Source organism: Melanostigma gelatinosum (assembly GCF_949748355.1).
Source record: "Melanostigma gelatinosum genome assembly, chromosome: 8".
Classification (NCBI taxonomy): Eukaryota; Metazoa; Chordata; class Actinopteri; order Perciformes; family Zoarcidae; genus Melanostigma; species Melanostigma gelatinosum.
Window position 1 is genome coordinate 4,546,508 of NC_136641.1, and position 24,511 is coordinate 4,571,018.

General features: G+C 45.0%; 1 protein-coding gene across 1 annotated transcript in view; it reads right to left on the reverse strand.

Moving 5' to 3' along the window:
- Positions 1–24,511, reverse strand: part of plxnb1a (plexin b1a) — a 67,378-nt gene that overhangs the window by 9,910 nt on the left and 32,957 nt on the right. Inside the window, exons 2-29 of the mRNA XM_079274292.1 lie at positions 22,954–23,827; positions 22,587–22,829; positions 21,286–21,468; positions 20,036–20,164; positions 17,890–17,990; positions 17,640–17,772; positions 17,381–17,537; positions 16,462–16,570; positions 16,159–16,267; positions 14,857–15,585; positions 12,722–12,820; positions 9,822–9,944; positions 8,957–9,050; positions 8,692–8,861; positions 8,312–8,463; positions 7,893–7,998; positions 6,507–6,643; positions 6,186–6,359; positions 5,736–5,961; positions 5,111–5,353; positions 4,827–5,003; positions 4,126–4,274; positions 2,930–3,030; positions 2,614–2,831; positions 2,264–2,442; positions 2,110–2,176; positions 1,414–1,560; positions 173–347 (exon numbers count right to left, since the gene is read on the reverse strand). Of these exons, the coding sequence (XP_079130418.1) occupies positions 173–347; positions 1,414–1,560; positions 2,110–2,176; positions 2,264–2,442; positions 2,614–2,831; positions 2,930–3,030; positions 4,126–4,274; positions 4,827–5,003; positions 5,111–5,353; positions 5,736–5,961; positions 6,186–6,359; positions 6,507–6,643; positions 7,893–7,998; positions 8,312–8,463; positions 8,692–8,861; positions 8,957–9,050; positions 9,822–9,944; positions 12,722–12,820; positions 14,857–15,585; positions 16,159–16,267; positions 16,462–16,570; positions 17,381–17,537; positions 17,640–17,772; positions 17,890–17,990; positions 20,036–20,164; positions 21,286–21,468; positions 22,587–22,829; positions 22,954–23,817 (5,494 nt within the window). The 5' untranslated portion in view covers positions 23,818–23,827. The remainder of the gene's footprint in view (positions 1–172; positions 348–1,413; positions 1,561–2,109; positions 2,177–2,263; positions 2,443–2,613; positions 2,832–2,929; positions 3,031–4,125; positions 4,275–4,826; positions 5,004–5,110; positions 5,354–5,735; positions 5,962–6,185; positions 6,360–6,506; positions 6,644–7,892; positions 7,999–8,311; positions 8,464–8,691; positions 8,862–8,956; positions 9,051–9,821; positions 9,945–12,721; positions 12,821–14,856; positions 15,586–16,158; positions 16,268–16,461; positions 16,571–17,380; positions 17,538–17,639; positions 17,773–17,889; positions 17,991–20,035; positions 20,165–21,285; positions 21,469–22,586; positions 22,830–22,953; positions 23,828–24,511) is intronic.

Genomic DNA, 24,511 nt, shown 5'->3' on the forward strand with positions numbered 1-24,511 from the left:
TTGGTGGATAGCGATAGTCAGTAAAACTTTATTTTTACACTGTGATGGTTAATGTTAAAGTGTGTCAAACCGTGAGGGGGATCTGTTGCTGTGGTCCGTTACACCACTACTAGTTTGTGTGATGGACTGCTCTGATACTAAAGAGAAGCCTGGTGTTGTGAAATGAACTGACCGAGGTGCAACGAGTCAACGTGTGGCCTCTGGGAGAAGGAGGTTCCCTTCCAGGTCTGCTCCAGGAGTTTCTCCTTCACTTGGGTGATGGTGTCACAGTCCAGGACTTTGGCCGGCACCGTCTGCGTGGTGGCGCCTCCGCTGGTGGCTGAGGCCGGCATCGCTACATTTAGGGTCTGGACAGATTAGGAACAAGTTAGTGGTGGAAATATTGGAAATAATATTGGTTTGAGTCAAACTTGCCATCTAAATGTATCAATTTATGTCATTAAATAAATTTGAGTAGTACTAAAAGAAGGCTAACAAATAACCTGAAGGGTATTTTTGGTATTTCTCAACCTGGACCCTATTTGCCCATGTTTTTGTGTAGTTTCAGTCCTATTGGTCCAGTATTGAGCGCGAGGGCTGCGGCCTCCAGCTGCTCAACGGACTATCATGTCATCCGTCAATGTACGTCCACTAAAGTGCTTGTTGTTGGCACTGACAGGCTCATAGTGTTATTCTAAGTGTCTGAGAACATTATGGAAAGTACCCCACAGAGAAATAAAACAGGTTTCTTTCCCTTTTCGCTTGATCCCGTCTGTTTGTTATTGTGTCCAACAAAGTCTCGCTCAAGGGAAGTCTCGTTCTGAAATCTCGCCTCACATCCACATTGTGGAAAATCACACTAAGCGGCGCTTTCTGTCCTCCAACACAACTAAGTGACAACACCGGCACTCCTCTCTCTGACTCTCACGCGGGTTTCCACCGGTGTCTCCTGGCAGCAATTCACCTCTGGTGAGATTAAAGAACGAGACTTCTCTTGAGCGAGACATGGTGAAGCAAAGTAAGGAAAACAGGTTGTATTTCTCTGTGGGGTTCTTTCCATAATGTTCTCAGACACTTAGGCTCATATTATTATTCTGTCAGTGCCAACAACAAGCACTTTAGTGGACGTACATCTACGGTGAGAAGTTGCCAGGTATGATTACATTGCAGCCAGTTTAGCGGCTGCAGCGTTCTCCTTCCATACATTTGTCCCCACTCGTCATTTAGACACCAAAAACATGGGGACATATCCAGGTTGAAAAATACATGTTACCCTTCAATACCATAAATAATTAGGAAAGGCAGCATGAGAAACAAGGAGAAGGAGTCAGCTATGTCTTTTGTAACATACAGAACAGATTCCCTTCATGTCCTTGCCATGACTAACCCGGTCTGTGTGAATGTATTCAACATGGTGTCTGTGTGTGTTCTGACCAGCGTGCGGTACTCCACGTCCTCTCGCAGCAGCCGGTTGTCGTTTAGCGTGTACTTGGCTTTTCCCGTCACGGCGTCCACAGGTCCCTTGTCCACCTGGTGCTTTATTGCTCTGAACAGCATGTAGAACGACTCCCCTGCGGATTCCTGGCCAAGCATGAGAGACGAGAGGTCAACAGTGTCCTCCCACGACAGAACATCAGTCAGGAGTCGTTCAGTGACCGAGTCACGCTGCTGAGCTAAAGATGCACTTACTTCAGTGGAGAGTTATTGTGAAGTGTTTCTAACTGAAAAGATGTCATTTGTGTATAATAAATATATTAACATTATTGATTGTTGTAGATAAATAGATGGACTTTATTTCAGACTCGGGGTCCATACAGATAGATACATAAAAAGACAGACACAAACAATAAAAGTACATAGGCCTAGCAATGCCTTACAAAGAGACAGCTGTACCAACGTAGACAACGTTGCAGAACGAAATATGTGATTTATTAAGAAACAGAAACCGTAAAATAACATGTTGGGGCTCAAGACAGGGTCTAAAGATAAATAGATGAGGTCCTTGGACAAATAAAAAGGAAATCAAATTTTAAAAGTTATGTTGCGCAAACATACGTTTTTTTGTTTGTTTTTCTGACTAAATAAATACTTTATTCACTGATCAGGGGTCACAGATAGTAGTGGACATACCCTCAGAAAGGTAAACAGACAGATGGACATCCAGTTCGTCAAAAGCTTCTCAACCACTGATTCCGTTCTGGAGAAAGAAGAAAGTAAGCACACGATTTATGGACGAATGTGCTGAAGACACCTCGATGATCTGACCACCTGACTTCGCCCTCACCTCCTGAGCATCAGCTTGGGGTTCTTGGCCACATACTGTTCCACTAGGTCATTGAGCAGTGTCTTCAGGATGTCCGTGAAGTACTCCAGCTTACCGTGCAGGGCTACGGTCAGCAGGGAGGCCACATAGGCCCGGTCCCTCGGGGAGAACGTCCGCTGGACCTCCAGAGTGTGGATAAACTGTGGAGACGACGGGGATAAGAACAGCGAGTTATTGGGGAAATCTGTTTTACAGTTTCTATTTATTCTATTGGCCCTAATTCTGACAGAGAGGATGGGAACATCGATGTAAAGACCTTTCCCAATGACAAACTGCTCTATTTAAAGAGATCCATTCCCCTGGTGTCTGACCTTGGTGAGAAAGAGTTTGCTGTTGAGCAGATTGGACAGCTGAACCAGCCCTTGCTCCACAGTCTGCCTGCGACTCTCAGGGACGTCCAGATCTCGTCTCAGTGGCGACTCCTGGTGGCCGGGGAAGAAAATGCGCTCGGCGTACACCCGGTAATCCAGGATGGGGATCCCTGAACCCACCAAATCACTGGACACGTCCATCATCTCCGTCATCAAGTCTGAAGGAGGGGAGGAAAGGGAATGAGGGCATTGGTTTGCGTATCTCTCCTGATTTTGGTGAGCTGATGTTATTTCCTAAAAGTGAAGAGGAGTGTACCTGTGAACTCCTTCTTACAGCGGTCTCTCACACTGGTCTCCAGGTTCTCCAGCTGGATCTGCACCTTCTTGTAGTCCCTCATGGCCTGTTTGCTCTTCCTCCTGATAAACGACAACGATGCAGACAACATTCAGGCTAAAAGATAAACCAGCAATGTGTTATCAGAAAGAGGAGGATGAAGGAAGAACAAAGGAAGGAAGAAGGAAGGAAGAAGAAGAAGGCAGGAGGAGGAAAAAGAAAAAAGGAAGAAGAATGACAAAAGTAGAAGAAGTTTTTGATGGTCACAAGATTGCCACACATTAGTTTTACGTCCACACACACACACACACACACACACACACACACACACACACACACACACACACACACACACACACACACACACACACACGCACACACACACACACACACACACACACACACACACACACACACACACACACACACACACACACACACACACACACACACTGTGGAAGTTCTTCAGCGGTGGTGAAAACGAAATGTGTCACAACTGCAAGTCCAAAATCACTTGATCAGACTTCTCATGTAGTATTTCATTGCCATCATGCTGCTCAGAGTGATGGACGTGCACTATGATGTGTTGTTGTCGAGCTCTAATCAGTACAAATGAGCATGAGGAGCAGGTAAACTATACCGCAGGCATGATGCGTTCACATCTGGAAAATGTAGTTTTCGGCCAGAAACTTGAATAAATACAGTTGCGATTTGTTTTTACAGCAATATAAAATAGATATTAAAGAGGGAATTATGAGCTGTTGAACACCCTAACAGTAGCTTTAATATATAATATATCACTACTACTAATGCCTCGGTTTTCTTTTCTTAAAAACAATAAAAAATGCAATAATTTATTTCCTACTCATTTGAATTGTGTGTTTTAATGCAAATAATCATATTTGACAACAGTAAAGTAAAACAACTACATTTAGAGATTTTGATGGTTTACACACCGACCTCCGGATGATTGACATTTTTTTTCAGGACAGGGTAGAAAACAATTCTGGAGCCTTGTTAATTATAGTAATTATTATAAAAATTGGAATCGGCAGGACAGATTTTGATATCATCAGATACCGGCCAATCAAACCTAAAGAACAGCTTGTATGACTGAAAATCAGATTCCAGCGACTGTACATAGCAGCCCGTTGAGGCCCATGATGCTGTCTGCTTACCTGTATATGAGGACGATGATGAGCACAATGAGAGCCACTATGGAGGCCCCCACCCCGACTCCCACCTGAGCCTCTAGAGGAAACGTCGACTGGGCCTGGCTGTCGTACTGCACTCTACCCAGAGAGAAGTTCAGATTCCCCATTTTCACCTGGAAAACACAGTAAAAAAAGAAAAAGAAGAAGAGGAACAAGTTTGAATCAAACACTTGAGTATGAAACAGTTTATGATTTCTGATGAAAAATAAGATGGATGAAAGCAGCGGGAGGTCTTCACTGAGACCTGGATCCATCGTGGTCCAGGATCAAGCTGCACTTGTTGACTCAGGACTCTGTTGGACCAGAGGAGGAGGACTCTGTGTTCACATCATGATGCTTGGTGCTCAAACACAGTCACAGTTGATGGACAGTGTTTTCCTCATGTAGAATATTTAATGTGAAGATGTCGGACATGTTATCTGCCCAGAGAATGGTCGTCGTTGCTGCTGTTTACATTCCTGATGATGATAATTCAAAGATGTGTCCGACAGGAATATACGACTGATTGTTATTTTGTTTTGTTGTGTTTTTCATGTGTTTGTTGTGTTGAAAATGGGCTCAGCTGCATTTCGCTGTGCATCCCTGTGTTGCAGAATGACAATAACTGATCCTTGAATCCTTGAATGTGCAACTTGACTTCCAGGTCCACGGTGACATTTACTCACCGTGAACTCAGGCAGACTGTCCATGCCATCTGCTTTCTTGCCAGCGGTGACAGAGGGCTGCTGAGCTGGCGGCTCACAGTACAAGTGGTTGTGTGTCAGGGTCTTCACGGAGCACACCCCCGCCCCGATCCGAGCCTCCACCTCGTGCTTGTAGATCGCTCGATCCAGGTTCTCTCCCTGGAGCGGGGAGATGTGAAATGAGTGAAACTACAATATTTACAAAGTATATCGGGAGTTTAAGTGCGGATTACTATTATTACTGCACTGTAGTTATTGGCACCCACCTCGACGGAGATGATGCTGCCGGGTTTGTGGTGGTACGGTTTGCTGGGATCGTTCTGGTTCAGCAGGTAGAGCTGTGGGTTGGGCTCATAGCTGAAGGCCCCGTTCCCCACGGAGCCGAAGTCAAAATGGAGGCTGTCCAACAGGAAGTGAACTTTGACCCGGGCCTTCCTGGCCTCTGGACCCACTGCCGGAGTCGGACACAGGATGAGGGTGGAGCCATTGACTGTGCAGCGAGTCTCGTACTGGAGGGGAGGAGCAATAAAACACAAAAATATGATATTTTTAAGTGAAAATGATGTACACCCATATATATATATATATATATACACTTACGTAGAGAAAATAGTTATATTTTCTTCCAGGTCATCCTTTGTTATTTTTTTAATGCAGTTTTTTTTTTGTCCTAAATTGTACATTTGGAAATCTGCATTTTTTAAAATGGTTTTGAAAAAAAATAATAATAATAAAGACAAAAAAAATCAAAAGGTAAATTGTGATCATGATCCCTACTCTCCATTCTGAATTGTATTTATGACTACAACCTTATTTTTCTTTTTTTTACGCTCATTTGCTCTCCAGGTGTTAAGAGAAGCTCACAGATGCACACAGCTGTATGATTCATACCTGTTTGACGTGACACAGCGCACCCTCGGGGCAGTCTGCCTCCGGGACGATCCTCCTCCATCTCTTCAGTGGACCCTGATGATCCCGTCCTCCGGTCGGGCTCCCTCTGGCGCTCCTCCTCCTCCTCCTGGGAGGAAGAGTATCAGGGGGACTGAGGGTCACCCTCATTTTCGGCTCCTGGACCACATCCAGGTTCTGACCAGAGACCCTGATGATTCGGCCTCCGCTGAAGGGCAGAGTAGTGGAAAAGAAGAAAAAGATTCCTTGTCGTGACCTTTAGATGACGATCAGAACAGACAAATACTTCTTCGATAGATTTCTGCCTAAAGTAAGACGTTCAAAAGTCAGTGTCCAGGCCACAAGCTTAAGATAGACTATCGCGTCAGCACAGCAGTTATGGAATCTAGATTATGGACATGGGTCAAGATTGCTATTGAGACTGATAAGCACCTGAGGAAGCTTTTGGAGGGAGCAGCCATTGAGATGTTGGGGTTGGGGGTGTAATGATACACCAGACCCGGTAGGTGGCGCTCTGTGCCACCAAACCGCACGGTGATGCCATGCGCTCCTGTTCTGTTGCTGCCTCTGGTCAGACAGCTGATCTGATCCTCCTGGATGTTGAGCCTGAACGGAGAGAGAACTTTTTTTATTCATTTTTGACATTTCTACCAATTGTATTCCAAATACAGAGAAAGAGAAAGTCTGCCTTTATAACTCTCAATGTCAATAACTCAAAATGGTCTTAAATCACTGTGGATTGGAGACACTTACACCACGCACGGCACCCCTCCGATCAGGACGCCGGCCTCGCTCGGGTGTCCGGTCCTCAGTCTCCGGCCTCTGATGGTGAGAGAGGAGCCCCCCGCCTTGGGCCCTCTCTGTGGGAAGATGCCGCTCAGAACTGGATCCTGGTGGTGGAGGGACGAGGAGAAGAACGATGTACAGGATAAAATGCAAAAGGTGCACAAGAGAGGAACAGAAAACGTACGATCAATAATCTGATACTGAGCTGGTGATTTATCGGGCAGATAAGAGACACAGGGGCATTCTGGGAAAACGCTAGAAGGTCGCCTCACAGCCTGCTGAGTACAGCAATTAATTTGCTTGTCACTCGGTCTAATTAATTAAGTCAACCTACAGAGCTTGTGCTGTTATGGTAATGAGGTGACGTGCTGCTGTGACTTCAGTGCATTGCAGTGGTTCACTTACATTTCACACGGCACAGTTCCAAGTGATGCCTGATTAATGAAAGCCATGTTGTCATTCAGACTAGTAAAAGTAAAAAAGTCACCTATTAGAATACTACTTGAGTAAAAGTATCTGATATTTATTGTACTTAAGTATCAAAAGTAATTTTCTGATGTTAAATGTACTTCAGTATTGAAAGTAAAAAAAAGTACAAGTAAATGCAAAGGGTCAGAATTTTGAGAATTATGAAGTTTATTATTTTATCCTCGCCACCTTGATGACTTCTCAAAGCTGCTATTCCTGCACTAAAGGAGAACACAACGGCCTTTGTGCTTTGTTCTCTGATCCGCCATCGAGTTAAACGTCTGAGTTCATCAAAGAACTGAACAAAGAAAGGAGCGAGAGAAGCGAGACATAGTCGACCCTCATCTTACATTGAGGCACGCGATGTTGACACTTCCTGAGCGACGGGTTTTGATACGAGTTACAACATTATAATTTTCCCTGAAACATTTAACCGAATAAATAATTTCCAAAAGAATATTCATATTCTGGGTTATTAAATAATGAATTCACATCACAACATCAAGAAACAGACGCAAATCATGAATAAATAATACAAACGCATCTTGTCATCCAAAATGGACAGTACAAATACAGAATGCAAGTTACATGTTATTCATATAACTGGGTGTCGTTATTAGTATTAGTATAGACCATAGACTGTCTATAAGAAGTGGACGTAGTCATCATTGGTTTGAAAAAATAGAATTTTGCTTTCTTGTCTTTATACTTAAAGACTATTAGTTTAAAAATGAGAATAATCTGGTGTTAAACATTGAAAGGAAGTGACCTCGCCAGCCCTAGAAACAGTGTGGTAGAACTGTGGTGACAGCTCTGCAGCAGTTATACACCGAACCTGTATGAACACATCTCAGCTGATTTGCTGTTTCTTTTCCTTCCGTTTACCTGAAAGCTGAAGATCTGAGCGGACAGTCCGACTCCTCCTCCCCTCACTTGGACGGAGGCGTGGCCGCTCCTCTCTCCTCCGCTGCCCGTGGTCTCACACACTATCCTGCGGGATCAAGACGTACGATGGTCACCATTACAACTACAAACGCTGCTGTGTGCCTCCGCCCACCATCACGTCATCCTTTTATCTTATTAGCAAATGACATCTTGGGTTCAGACCAAACACATGTTTTGTCAAGTCAGTGACCTTTTGACCTCCGAATTCCAATCAATGTGCCCGAAAGCACCAAGTGGACGTTTGTGCAACATTTGAGAGCATTACACTCGATGCGTTCCCCGAGACGCCGCTAGAACGTCACAGACGTGAGACCTTCACACTAGAATTTGCCCATCCTTTGAGTAAAAGGACAACTCGCCTCGAGGAGACTTCGTATCTGCTGTGGATGACGCTGCAGGGGACCCCGGCCACCGTGACAGAGTTCTGGATGTCTTCACTTCTCTGGCCGAGGTTGGAGCCCGAAATAGTCACGACCGTCCCTCCCTCCACGGGACCGGATGCCGGGTCCAGCTGAAACACAAGAGGACCAGATGTTTGAAACGTACATCGGGATCATCGCCTCAGACAGCATAACAGCGTGACAGACGTTTTGTTCACCTGTTCTTAAGTCATAAAGACAGGAGAGAGAACATTTGAGCCTTCCGTACATTTCTCCTACTGTCCCTCTCAAAGCAAAGAACGCATCTGGAGCGTCTCAGTGCCCCTTTGTGTTCCAAAGAAAGGACGAATAACACTTACGAAGTGAATGACGGGCGCGGGGCAGGTGTGTTTGACCTCCTCAGCGCAAGAGTCCCGGTACACACAGCGAGAGCCGGCAGCGCCGCCGCACCAGACGCAGCCGTATTTGGGGTCGGCGGTGCGACACCGGCTGCAATCCGACCGCCCCACTGAACAATTGAACAGAGTCACTGAAATAAAAGAGCGACGGGGAAAAGTCTGTGAGGAAGTGGCATTATTTGGCATCAAACAACACGTCTCAGACACGCCGGCGTAAAACACGCACCGTACAGATCCTCGGCGCTGTCGATGAGGAAGTAGTGTTTCCTCCTCACGTTGATGGTGGCCGGGTATTCCTCCATCGAGGCAGAGTAGGCGTACTGAAACCAGAATCAGCAGACATATTTGTGATGTGGTATATGAGTTGATGGTATACCCGCATCTGTCAAATGATCTGGCTAGAAGAGCTAATGAAACACATGGAGATGCAGACGTACATGATTATATTGTATTATTAGAGCTGGTGTAAACAGCTCATAATTCATCTCTAATATCTATTTATGTTGCTGTGAAAACATCTTCTTCAAACTACTGGATTCATTCAACTTTCTCACCAACACTACATTTATGAGATCACATTGAACACATCATGACAACATCATAATGTATTTGTTCATTACTCATTGTCACTGAACAGAGCCTGAATGCATCATAATGTAACTGATCAGAGCCTGAATGCATCATAGCCGAACATGATAAATGATTATATATTATTTTCAAAAATCATATTATAAACACAGTTATGGTTACTCTCTCTCCTCCCTACACTCGTATTATGAGTGGAATACATTTGCCTCAAAAGAGAAAAAACACAATAAAAAAGTTAAAGGAATATTTAACTGACAGCATTATTATTATTTTGTCACAATAATATCGTTAACATGAATGCTTTTGTCGATTATCATGTAGTGAAAATCGGACATTGTGACAGCCGTACTGTGATTGTTGATTATTAATAGTTTATGTTGTTGGAGAAATACTTTCAAAGATCTGAAAAAAAGTTTTTAAGGGCTGTAAAAAAAAAAAAAACAGACAAATATTCCCAGGACTAAACACCACGAGATGGATCACTACATGGAGAATGTTCTGACCTGGTGGGGTTGGCAGGTGATAAAGAAGGCTGATGGCTGAGTGGCGTCCGGCTCCACGGAGGCGTCCACCACTACTGACTGATTCTCAAAGTCCAGCACACACTCGTAGTCCAGGTTCTCATCCTACATGTGAACACCACACACATGGAAGTGAACGGGCACAGCCTCTCATAGGGGCAGTGAGAACTGAAGTGTCACTGCAAAAGCTGATGAAGTTGTGTGACGACTTTCCATAATAATTAGGGGTGTAACAATACGCGTATTCGTATTGAACCGTTCGGTACGAGGCTCACGGTTTGGTACGCATGACGAACCGAACAATACGTTTGAATAAAAAAAAAAACACCTTAATTTAACCAGGTAGTCCCATTGAGATTAAAAATCTCTTTTGCAAGATGTAAGTAACAATACTACATAACATTAAGGTGCAGTTTTTGTTTTTTATGCTGATGTGTTGCTAAGAAGACACCCCAGAAGATGAGTCACTCAGGTATAGTTCCATCATTGTTCAAAGTCAAAGAATAACTTAATGATGTTAGTTGTCATGAATAAATATATTTTAAAATCAAGTACATTTCTCCGACATTTATAGTTTTCTACTGTACCGAAACTGTTACACCCCTAACAATAATGCATGCTATGTTATGGCAGTATGCATAAAAACTCATTTGAGCCTTTATATCTCTAGAACTAGTATTTTTTTAATGTTCATTTTATGTCTGTCTTCCTTTAAGCACTTTAAGCAGCACTTCTTGTATGAAAGGTCCTATTATGGTATTATTATTGTTTGCTATCCAAATTAACGTAATTATTATTAATATATTATTTTATTATGTACTATACAAATCAAGGTTATTAGTATTGCATTAGTATGTGCTATACCAGGGATTCCCAAAGTGTGGAGCTGCCTCCAGGGGGTGCGCGAGAGGAAAAATGTAATGGTGGTCTAATGGTGTAATAATTAATATTAAATATCATTTTCACAAAATAAAAACATGAATGGAACAGACTGTCTGATGTTTGTCGTTCTGGTGTTGACGATGATATGTCCTTGAGGGTTGCCGTAGCGAAGGCGCCTCTGGCCAAAGGAGAAAACAATAATAAAGAGAGTAGCCGTGGTCTGATACAAGATGTCTCATCTCCCGACTCCAGTTACTACTGTATGATAAGTGCCCTTATACACGAACCCAAGACGCTCGGTTACATGAATTATACTTTTACGTACACTAGCTAGCCTAGCTTGTGCAGCTAACAGCTAAATTCATTCATTCAGTAACATTCATGCAAATATGCTAAACTGGAAGAAATCGAATGGGAGTCAGAGGAAGATGTGACAGAGGAAGGAGGAAGGGATAGCACAGACACATCGGGAGCACATCGGCCCATCGCGGAGTCAAGGTGAAAAAAGAGGAAACGAGAGTGAGCATCAGACTGGGAAAAAAAAGAGGCAATATGATGAAAAGTATGTGTGTCTGGGCTTCACTTGGATTGGCAACGCAGATTCCCCAAAGCCACAGTGCGTGGTGTGCAGTGAGGTTCTGGCTAACAGTCTGAAGCTCTTATTTACGTCGCCACCTGAACACCAAGCATGCCAGTGCAAGTCAAAAGCCCCTTACATTGTTTATATCGAAATTGGAGGAGTTACAAAACAGCCCAAAACAACTGCAGTCTCATTCTATGTGTGGTTGATTGTAAATTAAATGTGATAATCTGCCTCTGAGCCTGTGCTCGCATCCGTATTGCTCTTTAAAAGTGACGCCTCGTGTAACTGAAAGTTATTGAAACTTTGTTGCAGTGTTTCAGGGCGTTTTCACACCTTCAGTTAGTTTGCTTTGTTCTGATTCAGGGATTAATATGATACAATGTTGCAGTTGCTCCTTTGTTCGGTTTGTGTTCACACTGCAACATTTAACAGCGGACTAAATCTTGTAAACAAACGCCACGCGCGAGCAAACTGTTCTCTCATTGGTCAGATTTCTATGCAGCAATAAATCGGCTCTGTTGCTTCTTTTTTAAGGTGTGGGGGATTGGGGGTGCGTGAACCCGGTCGGGATGTAGAAGGGGGTGCGCGGCCTAAAAGGTTTGGGAACCGCTGTGCTATACAATTAAGTTTATTATTATTATTATTATGTGCTATACAAATATAGTTTCATTGTTTTATTATGATGTGCTGTGTTAATTAATATAAACTGAAACAGAAAATGTACTTTACTAAATGTTTGTAAAGCTTCTCTTGGACTTTAAAGGGACAGGTCAACATAGTCGCCTAGTTTCGGAGAAGCAGTTTCATGTAGGAACTATTTTCCTTCAACCAGAGTTCCAGCAGGAAACTGCTCACAACGAGGTCTGTGGATTATCCTGAGTGACAGCGTCATTATTTCTGAAAAAAAAGTATTTTTATGGCACTTTGAGCACAACAAGACGATAGCCATCTAGTCGCATTATATTGGAGACTCACGCCAAAACAATCTCGATAGATAGCGCGACAGGTAAGAGGGAGAATACGTATTTCTTTTACCTTTAAGACTTACTTATTGATAATAACATGTAAACAAATCCCTGAACATTTGTAGCTGAAGAGATACGATGTATGAATAACCTGCATGATTACAGCTTTAAAAGTTGCACCCAACAACTCTAGTCCAATACACTTTCTGTCCATCAGTGCGCTGTGAGTGCGCCGTGTTGATACAGTGTGAATGGGAAACAAACCGTCCTCCAGCCAGGAGAGGGGAACGGCCATGGGTGTGTAAAGACAAAGGCAGTGGGAGCGAGAGGGGACGGTACATCTGGAGAAGAGTGTTGTTTGGTTGGGTGGTTGAGGTCAAACATCAAGTCTTTCTCCAGAATGGCTGACCCCACCTTTAGTGCTAAGACAAGACAGTAGACGGCTACATTACCTGAAACAGGTTCAGGTGTTGTCCCACCAGAGTGACCTTCCTCTCCACGTTGACAGGGAGAAGAGAGGAATCCTGAACTTTCTCCACACACGGACACTCCTGCAGAAATATCATTAACCATTTCAATGAGAAATATCTACACAGAAAATACAGCTATACTTTATAAACCTTTATCTAGAGCCTGCTCAAAGGGGTTTCTGTGAACAGATACACTACACAATCATTTGTACATGGTGGGTCTAAACTGCTGAGAACTTTTGCGTTCTCTTAATTGTTCCTCCTTACCAACTATGAAGCTGGGCATTCTCCAATCCTCCAAATCTATTTAAACAATAACTCAGCGACCACAGTCACAAAAACACAGCACATAGATGAAAGATCAGATGTTCGAGTGAAACGCGAGGAACGTGGACTTGAAAATGTCACGATGTTCCTGAGCTCAAGGGAGGAAGTGCAGCTCTCGCTGAGTGGAGTGAGTGGAGTGAGTGGATGAGTCAAGAAGACCTGACGGGTTAAGTGCCTCGAATTTCTCAGTTCCATCCTGGCATCTGAGAGGACATTGATTTTGTGATTAGCCTCTCTTGTTGACAGGAGAGCTGATAAAGATTATCAGTGCAGAATTCAGTATTCGTCATTGCTGGCCTTGCTGTAGAATGAGGACCAAGTAGTTATATATTTACTGTTGATTAAAGCTGAGATGTTCTTGGGTTAATTATCATGTGTTGTTTTACAGGAAAATGTCCACAGTTTGGGCAATGCCCTTTTTAGTCCAAGATCAGAAGATGGATACCACTCTATAATCTGTCCGGCTTGGCTTTCAGTCTCTATGCTAAGCTAAGCTAAGCGCTCTCTGGCTGTCGCTTCATATTTAACACATATAAATGAGTGGTATCGTTCTCCTCATCTAACTCTCGGCAAGAAAGCCCAAAATAGTATTTCCCACAACCTTTCCTTTGAAGTCCCAGTGGAACTGGAGTTAGAGAGTAGATTGTATATAAGAAGTCGACGTAGTCACCGGGGTGTCACCCATTGGCTTGTGGACTGGGGTTTTGAAGCATTGAGTTTGGCATTTTGTCCGCTGCCATCTTGTTTTTTTGCAACCAGAAATGAGAAGAAATAACTTTCATGAACTGTAAACACACTGTGAAAAGGGGGAAGCTGTAAAACAAAAAAACCTGGACAAGCACAGACCGGACAACGCAGTGGTAGAGACCTGTCAATCACTGTGTAGCCCCGCCCTAAAGCATCCCCTGCTTTATGGTCTGTTTGACTCTAAATGGACCATAATGTACTAAATGAACATCGTGCTGTATTGCAGAAGACTTGAAACTAGAGATTGAGACATAAACTCATGTTTACAATGTTTACTGAGGGAATAAATCAAGAGAGAAGTAGAGTCATCTTCTCATAGACTTCTATACAACCAGAGGAGTCACTAGAGAGAATGCAGCTTTAAGGAACTTCTACATTGGTTTCACTTTTAAGAGTGAGTTAGAGTGTCTTTAGCTTCTGCTACGATATCAAATCTTTGATGACCCATCCTGCACTCAGGGGCAATAGGAAAAATAATCCAATCAAATGAGACTTTGGACGACTAGCTAGGTCAACCAGTCATATAAAACCGCTCTTTGCCGTTTGTGGATAGTAGTTGTTAATACAACCAATAAGGAGTGATAGAAAGAAATGTGTTTGGATATCTGTGGGTAAAAACAATTGTTTTCATTTCCAAAAACAATGTGACTGAGGTCTTACTCATTCAAGGGAAGCGGATGTCCGCCGGATGAGAGCGGAGCTCGGGCGCTGGTGGCACGGAGGGAGGCCTGGTGCCGTTCTTCTACATGTAATGCGGGGAAGTGTACCTCCCATCTCTCTCAACAACGAGGGAGGTGTGTGTGAGGAGCAAACAGTCCTCCCAAGCTCCGTATCGTGCTAAACTCTAAGCCCGCCCACTTTATTTAGCGGTCCAATCAAATGCACAGGATTTGATTTAGACTCCTAAGGTGAAATGCACACCGCTGAGATATTCGGTTTAACTGTGAAACGCGTCGTTTCACTGGGACTTTAAACAGCTTGTCATGGCGACTGGAGCGCGGTACGATTTCTAGACTAGCTGCACGCGAGGCTTCTGCACTCACCGGAAAATAAGAGTTGGTTGATGAATCTAATTGATAGTCTGCTGCAGACTCAGAGACGGGGGCGATAACTGTTTCAGGCGGTTGTGTGAAGATGAGCAGCTTTTCGCTGGAGCCAGCAATGGATGGACCTGTTGCGGAGTCCACGGCGGGCTCCTCCCACTCACTCAACCACAGAGGTAAGTCATTCTCTTCATAGCTGACCGGAGGAATGGCGTCCTTAGTGTCGCTGATAGAGAGGTCTATTAAACGGGACACTTCTCTGGAGGTGGTCGGGCTTACATCGGAGGAGGAGCCAAACGCTTTGCCAGACGGCTCTAAAAACCCCACGTCACGGTCTACCTTTTCGCTAGTGCTGCTGGGTAACGTAGTGTCTGGGGTTTTGTCAGTGATATTCCAGCTATCGGTCTCCTCATCCTCTGAGAAACTTGCAATGCCGCCGTTTCCCTCGGTCGTTCCCTCGCTTGTGGTGGGGGCATCGGTGTGCGTCGTAGTGGCCTGGCTGAAGATCCCGACAAAGGGGGAGGTTGCGGCCAGGGTGAGGGGGGAGGTGGGCTTGGTGGTAGGGGTGGTGGGTGGTGTCACTGCGGTGGAGGTTAAAGGGACAGCTGCTGTGGTGGGGGCAGGAGTCTCTGTGAGTGATGGCTGTGTTGCTGCAGCAGCACGGACAGTAGGAGGTAAAGGGGTCAGATTTCTGGCGGGTGGTGGGATGGTGGGTGTTGGCGGTTTGAACTTGACGATGGAGAAGCACAAGTGTACAAAGCGAGGACAGGAGGGGGACAAGAACAAAAAAAGCAGGGGAAGACAAAATTAGGATAAAACAGAAAGGGTATGCAAATACATTGAGAAGCAACTCATGAGTGGAGAAAAAAAAGAATGATTTATGGTGAAAAAAACCCAATAAAAAAGACAAACTACACCAAACAGAGTGAACAGACATAAACACACTAATATGTGCAGCATGTTGCACAGTGCAGTGTGATACATGCTCAGCAAAACAAACCTAGTGCCTTTTACTGACACGAAAAACACAGTAAACACAGTTTATTACACCTAGCTAAAACTATTGCAGTCTAACACATCTCTCCTGCAACGAACCAGACTTTCATAAAGGACGTAATGTTTTGCTTTTGTTAAAACAGTTTGACAAAGGTTTTGATTCAAATGTGTTCCTTGGTCGGAGGCTGCAAATGATATTATACTCTTAATGTGCCCCCTTATTGATGTTAATGATGTTTGACAAAATAAAAATAAAAACCTCTGAATATAAGGCAATACTATTGAACAGACTCAACGTTGACTCACATTGTGGTTGTAGATGGTGACCCCTCGGCTGCAGGTGCGTTGGTGCGTACAGACGTGCTGGTGGATACACCAGTTACAGCCCCAGCGACTGCTGACGCAGCCTTGGCATCTAGCGGAGCACACAGCACGGGTACAGGCAGGACAAACAAACAAAAGAAACATAAGTGACGATAACAAATTCTATTTTCCCCCAAACAATATACAGTGAATGTTTAGGGATGGTAATTTAAAAAAATGAACTATGCATCGATGTCTGTGTGTGTGTGTGTGTGTGTGTGTGTGTGTGTGTGTGTGTGTGCTCACGGCCTGCGTCCAGAGAGCTGCTGCACCAAGCTGCAGTTGTAGAAGGTGAATTCGGTCTCCGCTACCGTCACGTTAGTGAAACGCAGCGACAGGGCCACCGTCACGAACTCTGCATCAGAATGAATATATGTCAACTTGTGTTGCAACTTCGAGTGTCTATTGAAAATCGATCTAAATGGCGCATCGCTATGTAAAGCAGGATCGTCAATTCTCCCCGTAGTTTGTTTTATATTCCCGCCCCCCTGTCCATTTTTCTGAAAAAACACTACGAAGTAGCGTCGCTTACTGGTAGCCTCCATCTGCACTGTTCGAGAGTCCAGCCACTGCTGGATTCTGAGATGACAGAGAAACAACAGAACTGGAAAATCCTGCTTCCCTGAGGTAATCATTGTGGCAAAATTTGGTTTCCCCCAGAAGTTATGTAAACAATGAACGTTGACAGAAACACTAGAGTTTGCAGGCCATCATACATGCAGGTACTGTACACTGCCTCACCACCACGCATGCTGTTGCCATCTAGCGGCTCAATTGATTGGAAAAATAAATTATTGACAGAACATTTCAGTTATTGTTGTTACACAATCTTCAGGGCGTTCCAAAGATATCACAAGAATCGGATGGACGTGAAGTCAGAGTGACCTTGACCCCCAAATAATAATCACTTCATCATTGAGTCAAGGTGGGGACCGAATGTAACGAAATTCGCTCCTGAAGTTCCCGAGGACAGACAGATGGACGGACGGACAAAATCAAGATTCCACAACCTAGCAATGGCATAGCAGTCAGTCAGTTTTTTATTGAAAGTCGAATGGAATCATATATTTGGAGTATCGGGACGCCCTTAATGTTTTGTGCATACTGAAAGAAAAAAAGGTGTCCCATTGGGTACAATTGCTGACAAAATTCAGAAAGTACTCACCATCTCCGTGAGTAATGGGAGGCAGGCTGCCGGCTTCAGGGGTCGAGCATCTCACACCGGTGTCAGTGAGTGAAGCAGGAGCTTCCGTGTCCTGGAAAAAGCATGAGTAGGCCTCTCCTTTTCCTAGACTTGGGAGGCCCTCTACCGACACCGTAATCTGAAGGGAGGGAGACAGAATGGGACAGGGGTGTCAAGAAAAGAGAGGAGCGAGATGGAAAAGAAAAGGAAAGCGAGCGGAAACAGATTCCCCCTGTATTACATCGGTTTCCTCCCCGCAGCTGATGTTGTAGAGGCTGAGGCGCTGGATACCGAGGCACTGCTGCGTCTGGTTGAAGCTCCACAGCCACTGGCCCCGCACGGACCCTCGCTGGCACTCCCAGCGCTGGCCACACCTGAAACAACATGGAGAGGTGAGCGAGGCAAGGAACAGACAAAAGTAGATGGGGGGGGGTGGGGGGGCGCAAGTGAGCATTGGCAGTAGCCCCGCCGTTACATGTCTACTGACTCACCGTCCCTCCAGGACGCACCAGCCACAGTAGGGGTCTTTGGCGGACAGACAGGATTGACAGTCCAGGTGGTCTCCGCATTCCGCCACCGGAAGCTTCTCGACCTGGAAATGACAGGCACGTGAGTACTCAAAGACAGATCCATGGGGTGAATTTAGGCGGACACCAGGGGTGTGCTGCTAGTGGTGATCGTGTCATTTTCACCTTCACGGTCTCCTCATAAGACTAATAAAGTACAACATTCGAACACACTTCATCACAAAAGCTGCTGCACTATTTTATCTTGGGAAACTCACTGCATCATCATTCCCCGGCAAGAACAAAGCTATGGTTGCTCAGCTCACTCACAATCAGTGTGGAGTTCAACAACCTTATGGTTCGCGATTCAGAGAAATCGGAGTCCTTCATTAAGGCATGAGACCTCATAAAAGATCTTTAGTGCCTTGGGCGTCTTTTGATTGTCAACCATATCGTTATAGACTTACATACTGACTGAGTAAGCAGAATAATCATTGCCGTACTATAACTGTTCACCAAATCCTGGAGAGCACTTCGGCCTTGGTTATGCTCCGCCCGTTTGCTTTGTTAAAAAAAAAAGGTTTGACATGGACATGCAAAAAACTCGTCGCAGGGAACCCCTGCAAGGTCCGTGTCCGAGGGTGCAAATTACGCTTCAATGGTTTCCAGTTTTCATATTTTTTTTAAACACTCTTTAAAAAAACATCAACGACAGAGTAAAAATGACTTTATATTTGCTTCCATTGTAGCCAATGGCCTCTTAATTGGTTTTCCCAGAGGAAGCATGAAGCAGCTGCAGCTGGTTGTGAATGCTGCTTCTAGAGTTTTACCCAGGACTATGGGAACAGAGCACAGAACTCCACTTTTGAAACTTTCACACTGGCTTCCAGTTAGTTACAGAATAGATATTTTAAACTAGTGCTACAAACTTCCTAATCATGGTTTAGGAATACATTTCTGATATTCTAAAAGGATATGAATCGAGCAGGGCTCTTAGATCCATGGACTCAGTCCAAACTAAACATGGTGAAGCAGCATTTAGCCGTTATGGGGCACACAACTGGAACAAACTGCCACAAGATGTGCACCAAATGTAGCAAGTTTTAAAACATTTCTCTTTTCATGTGCCTAGAAATGTAGCTACTATGTTTATGTAATGTATTTATTCTGTTTATATACTTATTCATTATTTTGTACCATATTTTACATGTTTTGTCTTTTAATTACATTATACTCTATTTAATGATCTTTCAATCATATTTTATGCACGGATAATTCTGTTTATTTATTTCTGTAAAGCACACTGCATTTTGTGAATGTGCCATAGAAATATACTTGCTGTAAGTAGTGATTGCTATCATTGTTTTTTATATACTATTTAATCTTCTTATCTTTTTCTACTTTGTTTTTTATTGTGTTATTTATCTAGCCATAGAATCAGTCTTTGCTCACACTCATACAAAATATAATAACTTTTCTAACTCCAAGAAACTAAACTTAAATCAGCTCATGGCACACATCAGTAGCTCCAGGACAACTGCAATGCTTGTGATCATATTTTGTTACAGATTGATGTTAAATATAACTCGATTAGATGAAGGCCTTCAATGGTCTGGGATTGAGACTAGCCATTCAATGTATAGACTGGCAGTTTCCCATTCATCAGCATCTATGGCTTCCACACAGACACTCAGTAGGGAGTGTGCCAACACAATGGAGGCCACTTTCCCTGATCAATACCATTGTTATTTCTGACCTACACCTCCTGCTGACTGTTGTACCCATTGCAGCGGGGTTAGTGGCCTTTGACCCCCACAACCAGCTGGCCTCTCGGTTTTCTCTTATGTTCATTGCCTCTTATTCTTTTATCCTATTTCTGTGCGAGAGAGACACAGCTTGAGGAAGTATCAAAGCCTGAAAAAACTCTGACAAACGATCATTTGTCTGACGATGAATCACAAGCCATGTTCAGATCTTGTGTATGGAGACATCTGGGCGAGTGGTTTAATGGGCAGACGGGCCAAGAAGGGCACGGCTGTTCATACATCTGTTGAGTAGTCCAAAGAAAAGCGAAGGCTGTAAACAGAAAATGACATTTCACCACCTCTAGGTGTTACATTTGTATACTTACAGTAGTTTTGGTCATGACGTAGATGTGTGCTCCAGACTGGTCCAATAAAAGGTCACCGTTTATGGGCGAGTTGAGCTGGATCGTCGTGTTCGCGTATACCTCCACCTGGCCGTCTTGGCCCAGATATACCTGTAGGAAAACAGACACGTTGGTGTAAGACTCAAATGAACAGCTGACGAAAAAAGGAAAGAAGAAGAAGAATACAAAAGGAATATCTTCTTTGGCTAACAACTCAAACGCAAATCAAATCACACTTGTGCAGAAATCGCAGCAGAAGTGGCCGTGAATGTGATTACGGCAAAGCCAAATCTAATATGAAGCACAGGAAGACACCTCTGGCTTAAGTGATTCCCAGGCCCTCAAACTCTCATGTTACCTCATGTTGATGGGATTAGCAGAGGTTTCCGTGCCTCTTTCCAGAAGGCTCTCACTTGATTGCTGTGAACAGGATGGAGAATCAGTTGTCCCATTAGGGGATGCACTCAACGCATCACGGGAAGTAGCTCTGATACGGGCGCCGACTTTTATGCAGTTTTGCATGTCACATTTTGTAAAGAATGCGATGCTGTATTGAAGATGCAATACCTGTGCAACAGGTGTGTGACTGGATTAAGCTAGGGAGACAAACGGGAAGATATTGGTTGATCAACTAGCTCAGCATTTTGGGAAACAGTGTTGCACTAAAAGGTTGCTCTTTTTGTGAACTGAATATATCCGTTTGCAACTAATGAACATGAGCGTCGTTAACTCTCGGGGCGGTCGACGCTCGTTACAGCTCCGTGCTCTCAGAAAAACATTTGTGCGTGCGACGCAAAAAAGGTTTGATGGCCTTTCTGTGCACTCCTATCAAGTGCACGCGCCTGGTTCTTACATGCATTGGTTTTGATATGCACAGCAATTACAACAGCATGACTGGAATCTACCAGTAGCTGTAGCCGCGTATATGGGAACTGGCAAAGACTTGGGTTGCGAAAGCTTTACGTAGTCCGAGGTGTGTTTGCTTTGCTAAGAAATAACTCCATGTTGATCCTGAGACGGGTTAGGCAGTGACAGACACATTGGGTAGGGCTGAAAACTAGGACACTGCTGTAATAGGAAATTTGTTTTGTGGCCTGAATTTTTCTCTGTTATCCCAATGATGTGTCCCAGGGCGTCTCCCTGCCTCCCTCCCAGTGCATGCTGGGGCATGCTTAAAGGGGCCTGAAGAAAACTGGAACAACAATTCAAAGCACTACGTGGAAATGAGCTACCTTGTGCAGAGTCCCTTTGGAGTCTCCGAGGAAGGCGATGCTGTGTCCATCTCTGACACTGACGGCCACCGCAGTGAGACGGGCGGCCGAGGTGTGCCAGGAGGCCCAGGTCTCCAGGGGCGCACGGCTCGCCATGGGACTGGGGGTGTGGTCGGAGCCACAGGGGTACGCCTTGAGGGTATTCTGCAACACATGAGGGAAAGTTCGATCGCTATTGTTGTCCTTGATCTTACGTGTTTATTTGAACTGAACGCACCAAAAATACTTTTGTTTTATTGCTCTTAATATGTCAAACAGCTAAGCTTCAGACTAACAAGTTCATGCTCCCATTCCTTCCTGCTGTTGCCCGAGGAGCCTTCCAATGCTCTCGATACTCCGTAAAAGGATTGCGCCACAGATTAAAGCAGACTCATACAGACACAGGCCACTGGCTGTTTTGGGTTCACAAAAGAAACGCTTTTTAAATCCTGCTTTCTGGTAAGTCTCAAAGCTCCGGCTGCACATAATTGGCCCTGAAGGAGGAAGTAGAATGAGACATCTTGAGTTCGTCGAAAGAGAGTTTATCAAAAAAAAAAAGAAAGAAAGATGGCTTATCATTGTTTCAAGGGGAACTGTGATCTAATACATCCTCTCCTCATTCAATCATCTCTCTGTGTGTCATTCAGCGTTTCCTTTTCTTCTTTCTCCCTGTCGCTGTGTGTGATAGTCTTTCTATTCCCATGTGCATGCCCCCCCCCCCCCCCTTCCTTCTCTCAACTTTAATCTCTATGTTATGTCAGTGGGTTTAAAAAAACAAAACTCCCTTGTCAGAGCTCATTAAGCAGCGGCACAGCTGATTCAGGGTTAGCTTGGTTTATTGATCCCTAATGGTCTCATTAAATGGGTCTGAGGGTTGGCAGGACCTGGGTGACAGCAGAGGGGGTCACCGGAGCGCTGCAGCTGGGCAAAGCTACTCCTGGGGCATCTTGGAGTTGTGGGCTTTCCAACCAGGGCCTCATTACAATGCCTTCATTCTTCCTGTTGCTAAACTTAATCTGGGCAATCCAGTCATCCCTTGTTACTGGGATGTGCTTTCTGTTTGCTCTTTTTTTAACCACCGAAACTAATTGAGTCAGTATACTTCAGGTACATAAAGACAGCAGGATATAATTCGTCATGATGCCCTACTTTACGGCATGCAATCCTGCTCTCGTTATTGACTAAATCAGTTTTAAAAAGCCCATCTCTCCAAAATATTTGCTCTTTTTCCGTCACGGAAACAGTCAGCTTCCTTCCCTGTCCTTCATCCGCCGCATCCTTACCAAGGGCAGGTTGGCGCAGCTGGACTTGACCTCGTACTCTATGTAGGCCACCTCTCCTCTTCCCTCCACCCGGCCGTCCTGGGTGTAACAGAGGTCGCGGGTGGAGTCGATGTGTCCGTCGAGCTCATCCAGCGGGTACACGCACAGAGCCGAGGCGTCCAAGGCAGCGTTGTTTGTGGAGCCGCCGCGGGTGGAAAAGACTCCCAGCAGATCCTCGCCTTCCCGGCCGACGCCTTGTCCCACCTGTTGCAACAAAGGCATGGGAAAGCAACTCAGTTCAACACAGCCAGCATCAGTAATACCTTGATGTTAAACCATTTCCGAAAGACTTGAAATTCAGACACACCAAGTAGTTAGGATAAAATACCTGGGCAGCCTGGAGCAGGTTGTAATTCCTGGAGGGAGAGGAAGTGGATCGGCAGACCAGAGGAACTTCCACATAGGAATAATAGGAGGTGTCATCCAGGCACACTCTGGCGGCATAGGTCCGGTACTCTCTCGATGCAGACTTGATGTCTCGGCGGTAAAACAAGAAGTACACGTACGTGCGCCGCGTGAATGTCATCACAAAGTGGTGGTCGTATTCCGACAGGCGCCCGGCCACCGCTAGCTTGGCCGTCTCCTCGTAGGAGAAGACGGGCTCTGATGAGAGGTGGCGGGTGGAGATGGGCGGGTGGCTGGCGGTGTAGCCCCTACCCACGTACATCACTGTCCTCTCACCGCCGCGAAGCCCAACCACCAGCCCCACGGTTGACACCAACGGGTCATTGGCGGCGACGTACTGCGTGTCCACGGGCCTCTCGGTGGAGAAGCGGACCTTCTTGATCGACGCCAGGCTGCGTTTCTGGCAGGTGCCCTGGTGGATGCTGCCACAGGTGATCAACTCCAGCGCCTTCGGATCCACCAGAAGTAGTTTGTTGTGGTTGCTGGTTCTCCTGGCTTGGGGACAGTTTGACTCGGTCACTGGGGGGAGGCAGTCCTTGCTGTCGCTCACGGGACCGGTCGTCTCCTCCAGCTCCAGCCGGAGTCCGTCCGATCCGTCCAGCTGGAAGAGGTGGTCCCTGGCCCCCACGTACACCGTCCCCATGAAGGGGTCTGGGTGGAGCACCAGGTGCTGGAATTCAGTGTCATTGCGGGAGAAGCGAGGGTAGGAGCGACCGCGGGCTGTGGCGAAGACGAGTAGGATGAGGAGTAAGAGCAGGGTGGGGTTCAGAGCCTTCCCATGTGGCATGGCAAATATTCTGAGGAAAGAAACAGAGCAGTTTAGAGGCCTTCACTAGCAGATGTTTGAGGTTAAACATCAACATTACTATATAGATAGATGGATAGATAGACTTTATTTCAGACTCGGGGTCCATACAGGCAGATACATAAAAAAAGACACAAACAATAAAAGTACGGAGGCCTAGCAATGCCTTACAAAGAGACAGCTGTACCAATGTCGCCACAGCTGGGACTGGTAGCGTGTGGTGCTAAACCTTATGTTGGTTAAAACAAGTATGATCCCATTTACAGAGTCATTCAGTCGACAGATGAATTTGTACATGGAATTTCTTAAAACTGTTTGGAAAGTGTTGACTCGTGCAGCCACAAACATTTCATTGGCACTGCTCCATCTCGGTCTCTTTAAAAGTATTCTCATGGCGTCATTGTAAGCTACTTTAAGTCTCTGTAGACTCTTTTTTTTGTAGTTTGACCACAAGTGTGCAGTGTAGAGTGGAGTACAATATGCTCTGAACAGAGACATCTTCACTCCATCTGTACACAGACCAGACTAACGTGAGAGACTGTTTGCTTGTGCATACATCATACCATATTGCCTGGAAATGTCGTTATCATCAGACATGTGTTCTGTTAAAAAATGACCAAGATATTTTACTTCACTACAGACACCAAGATTATTGTCAGACAATTTGAAGTCAGGG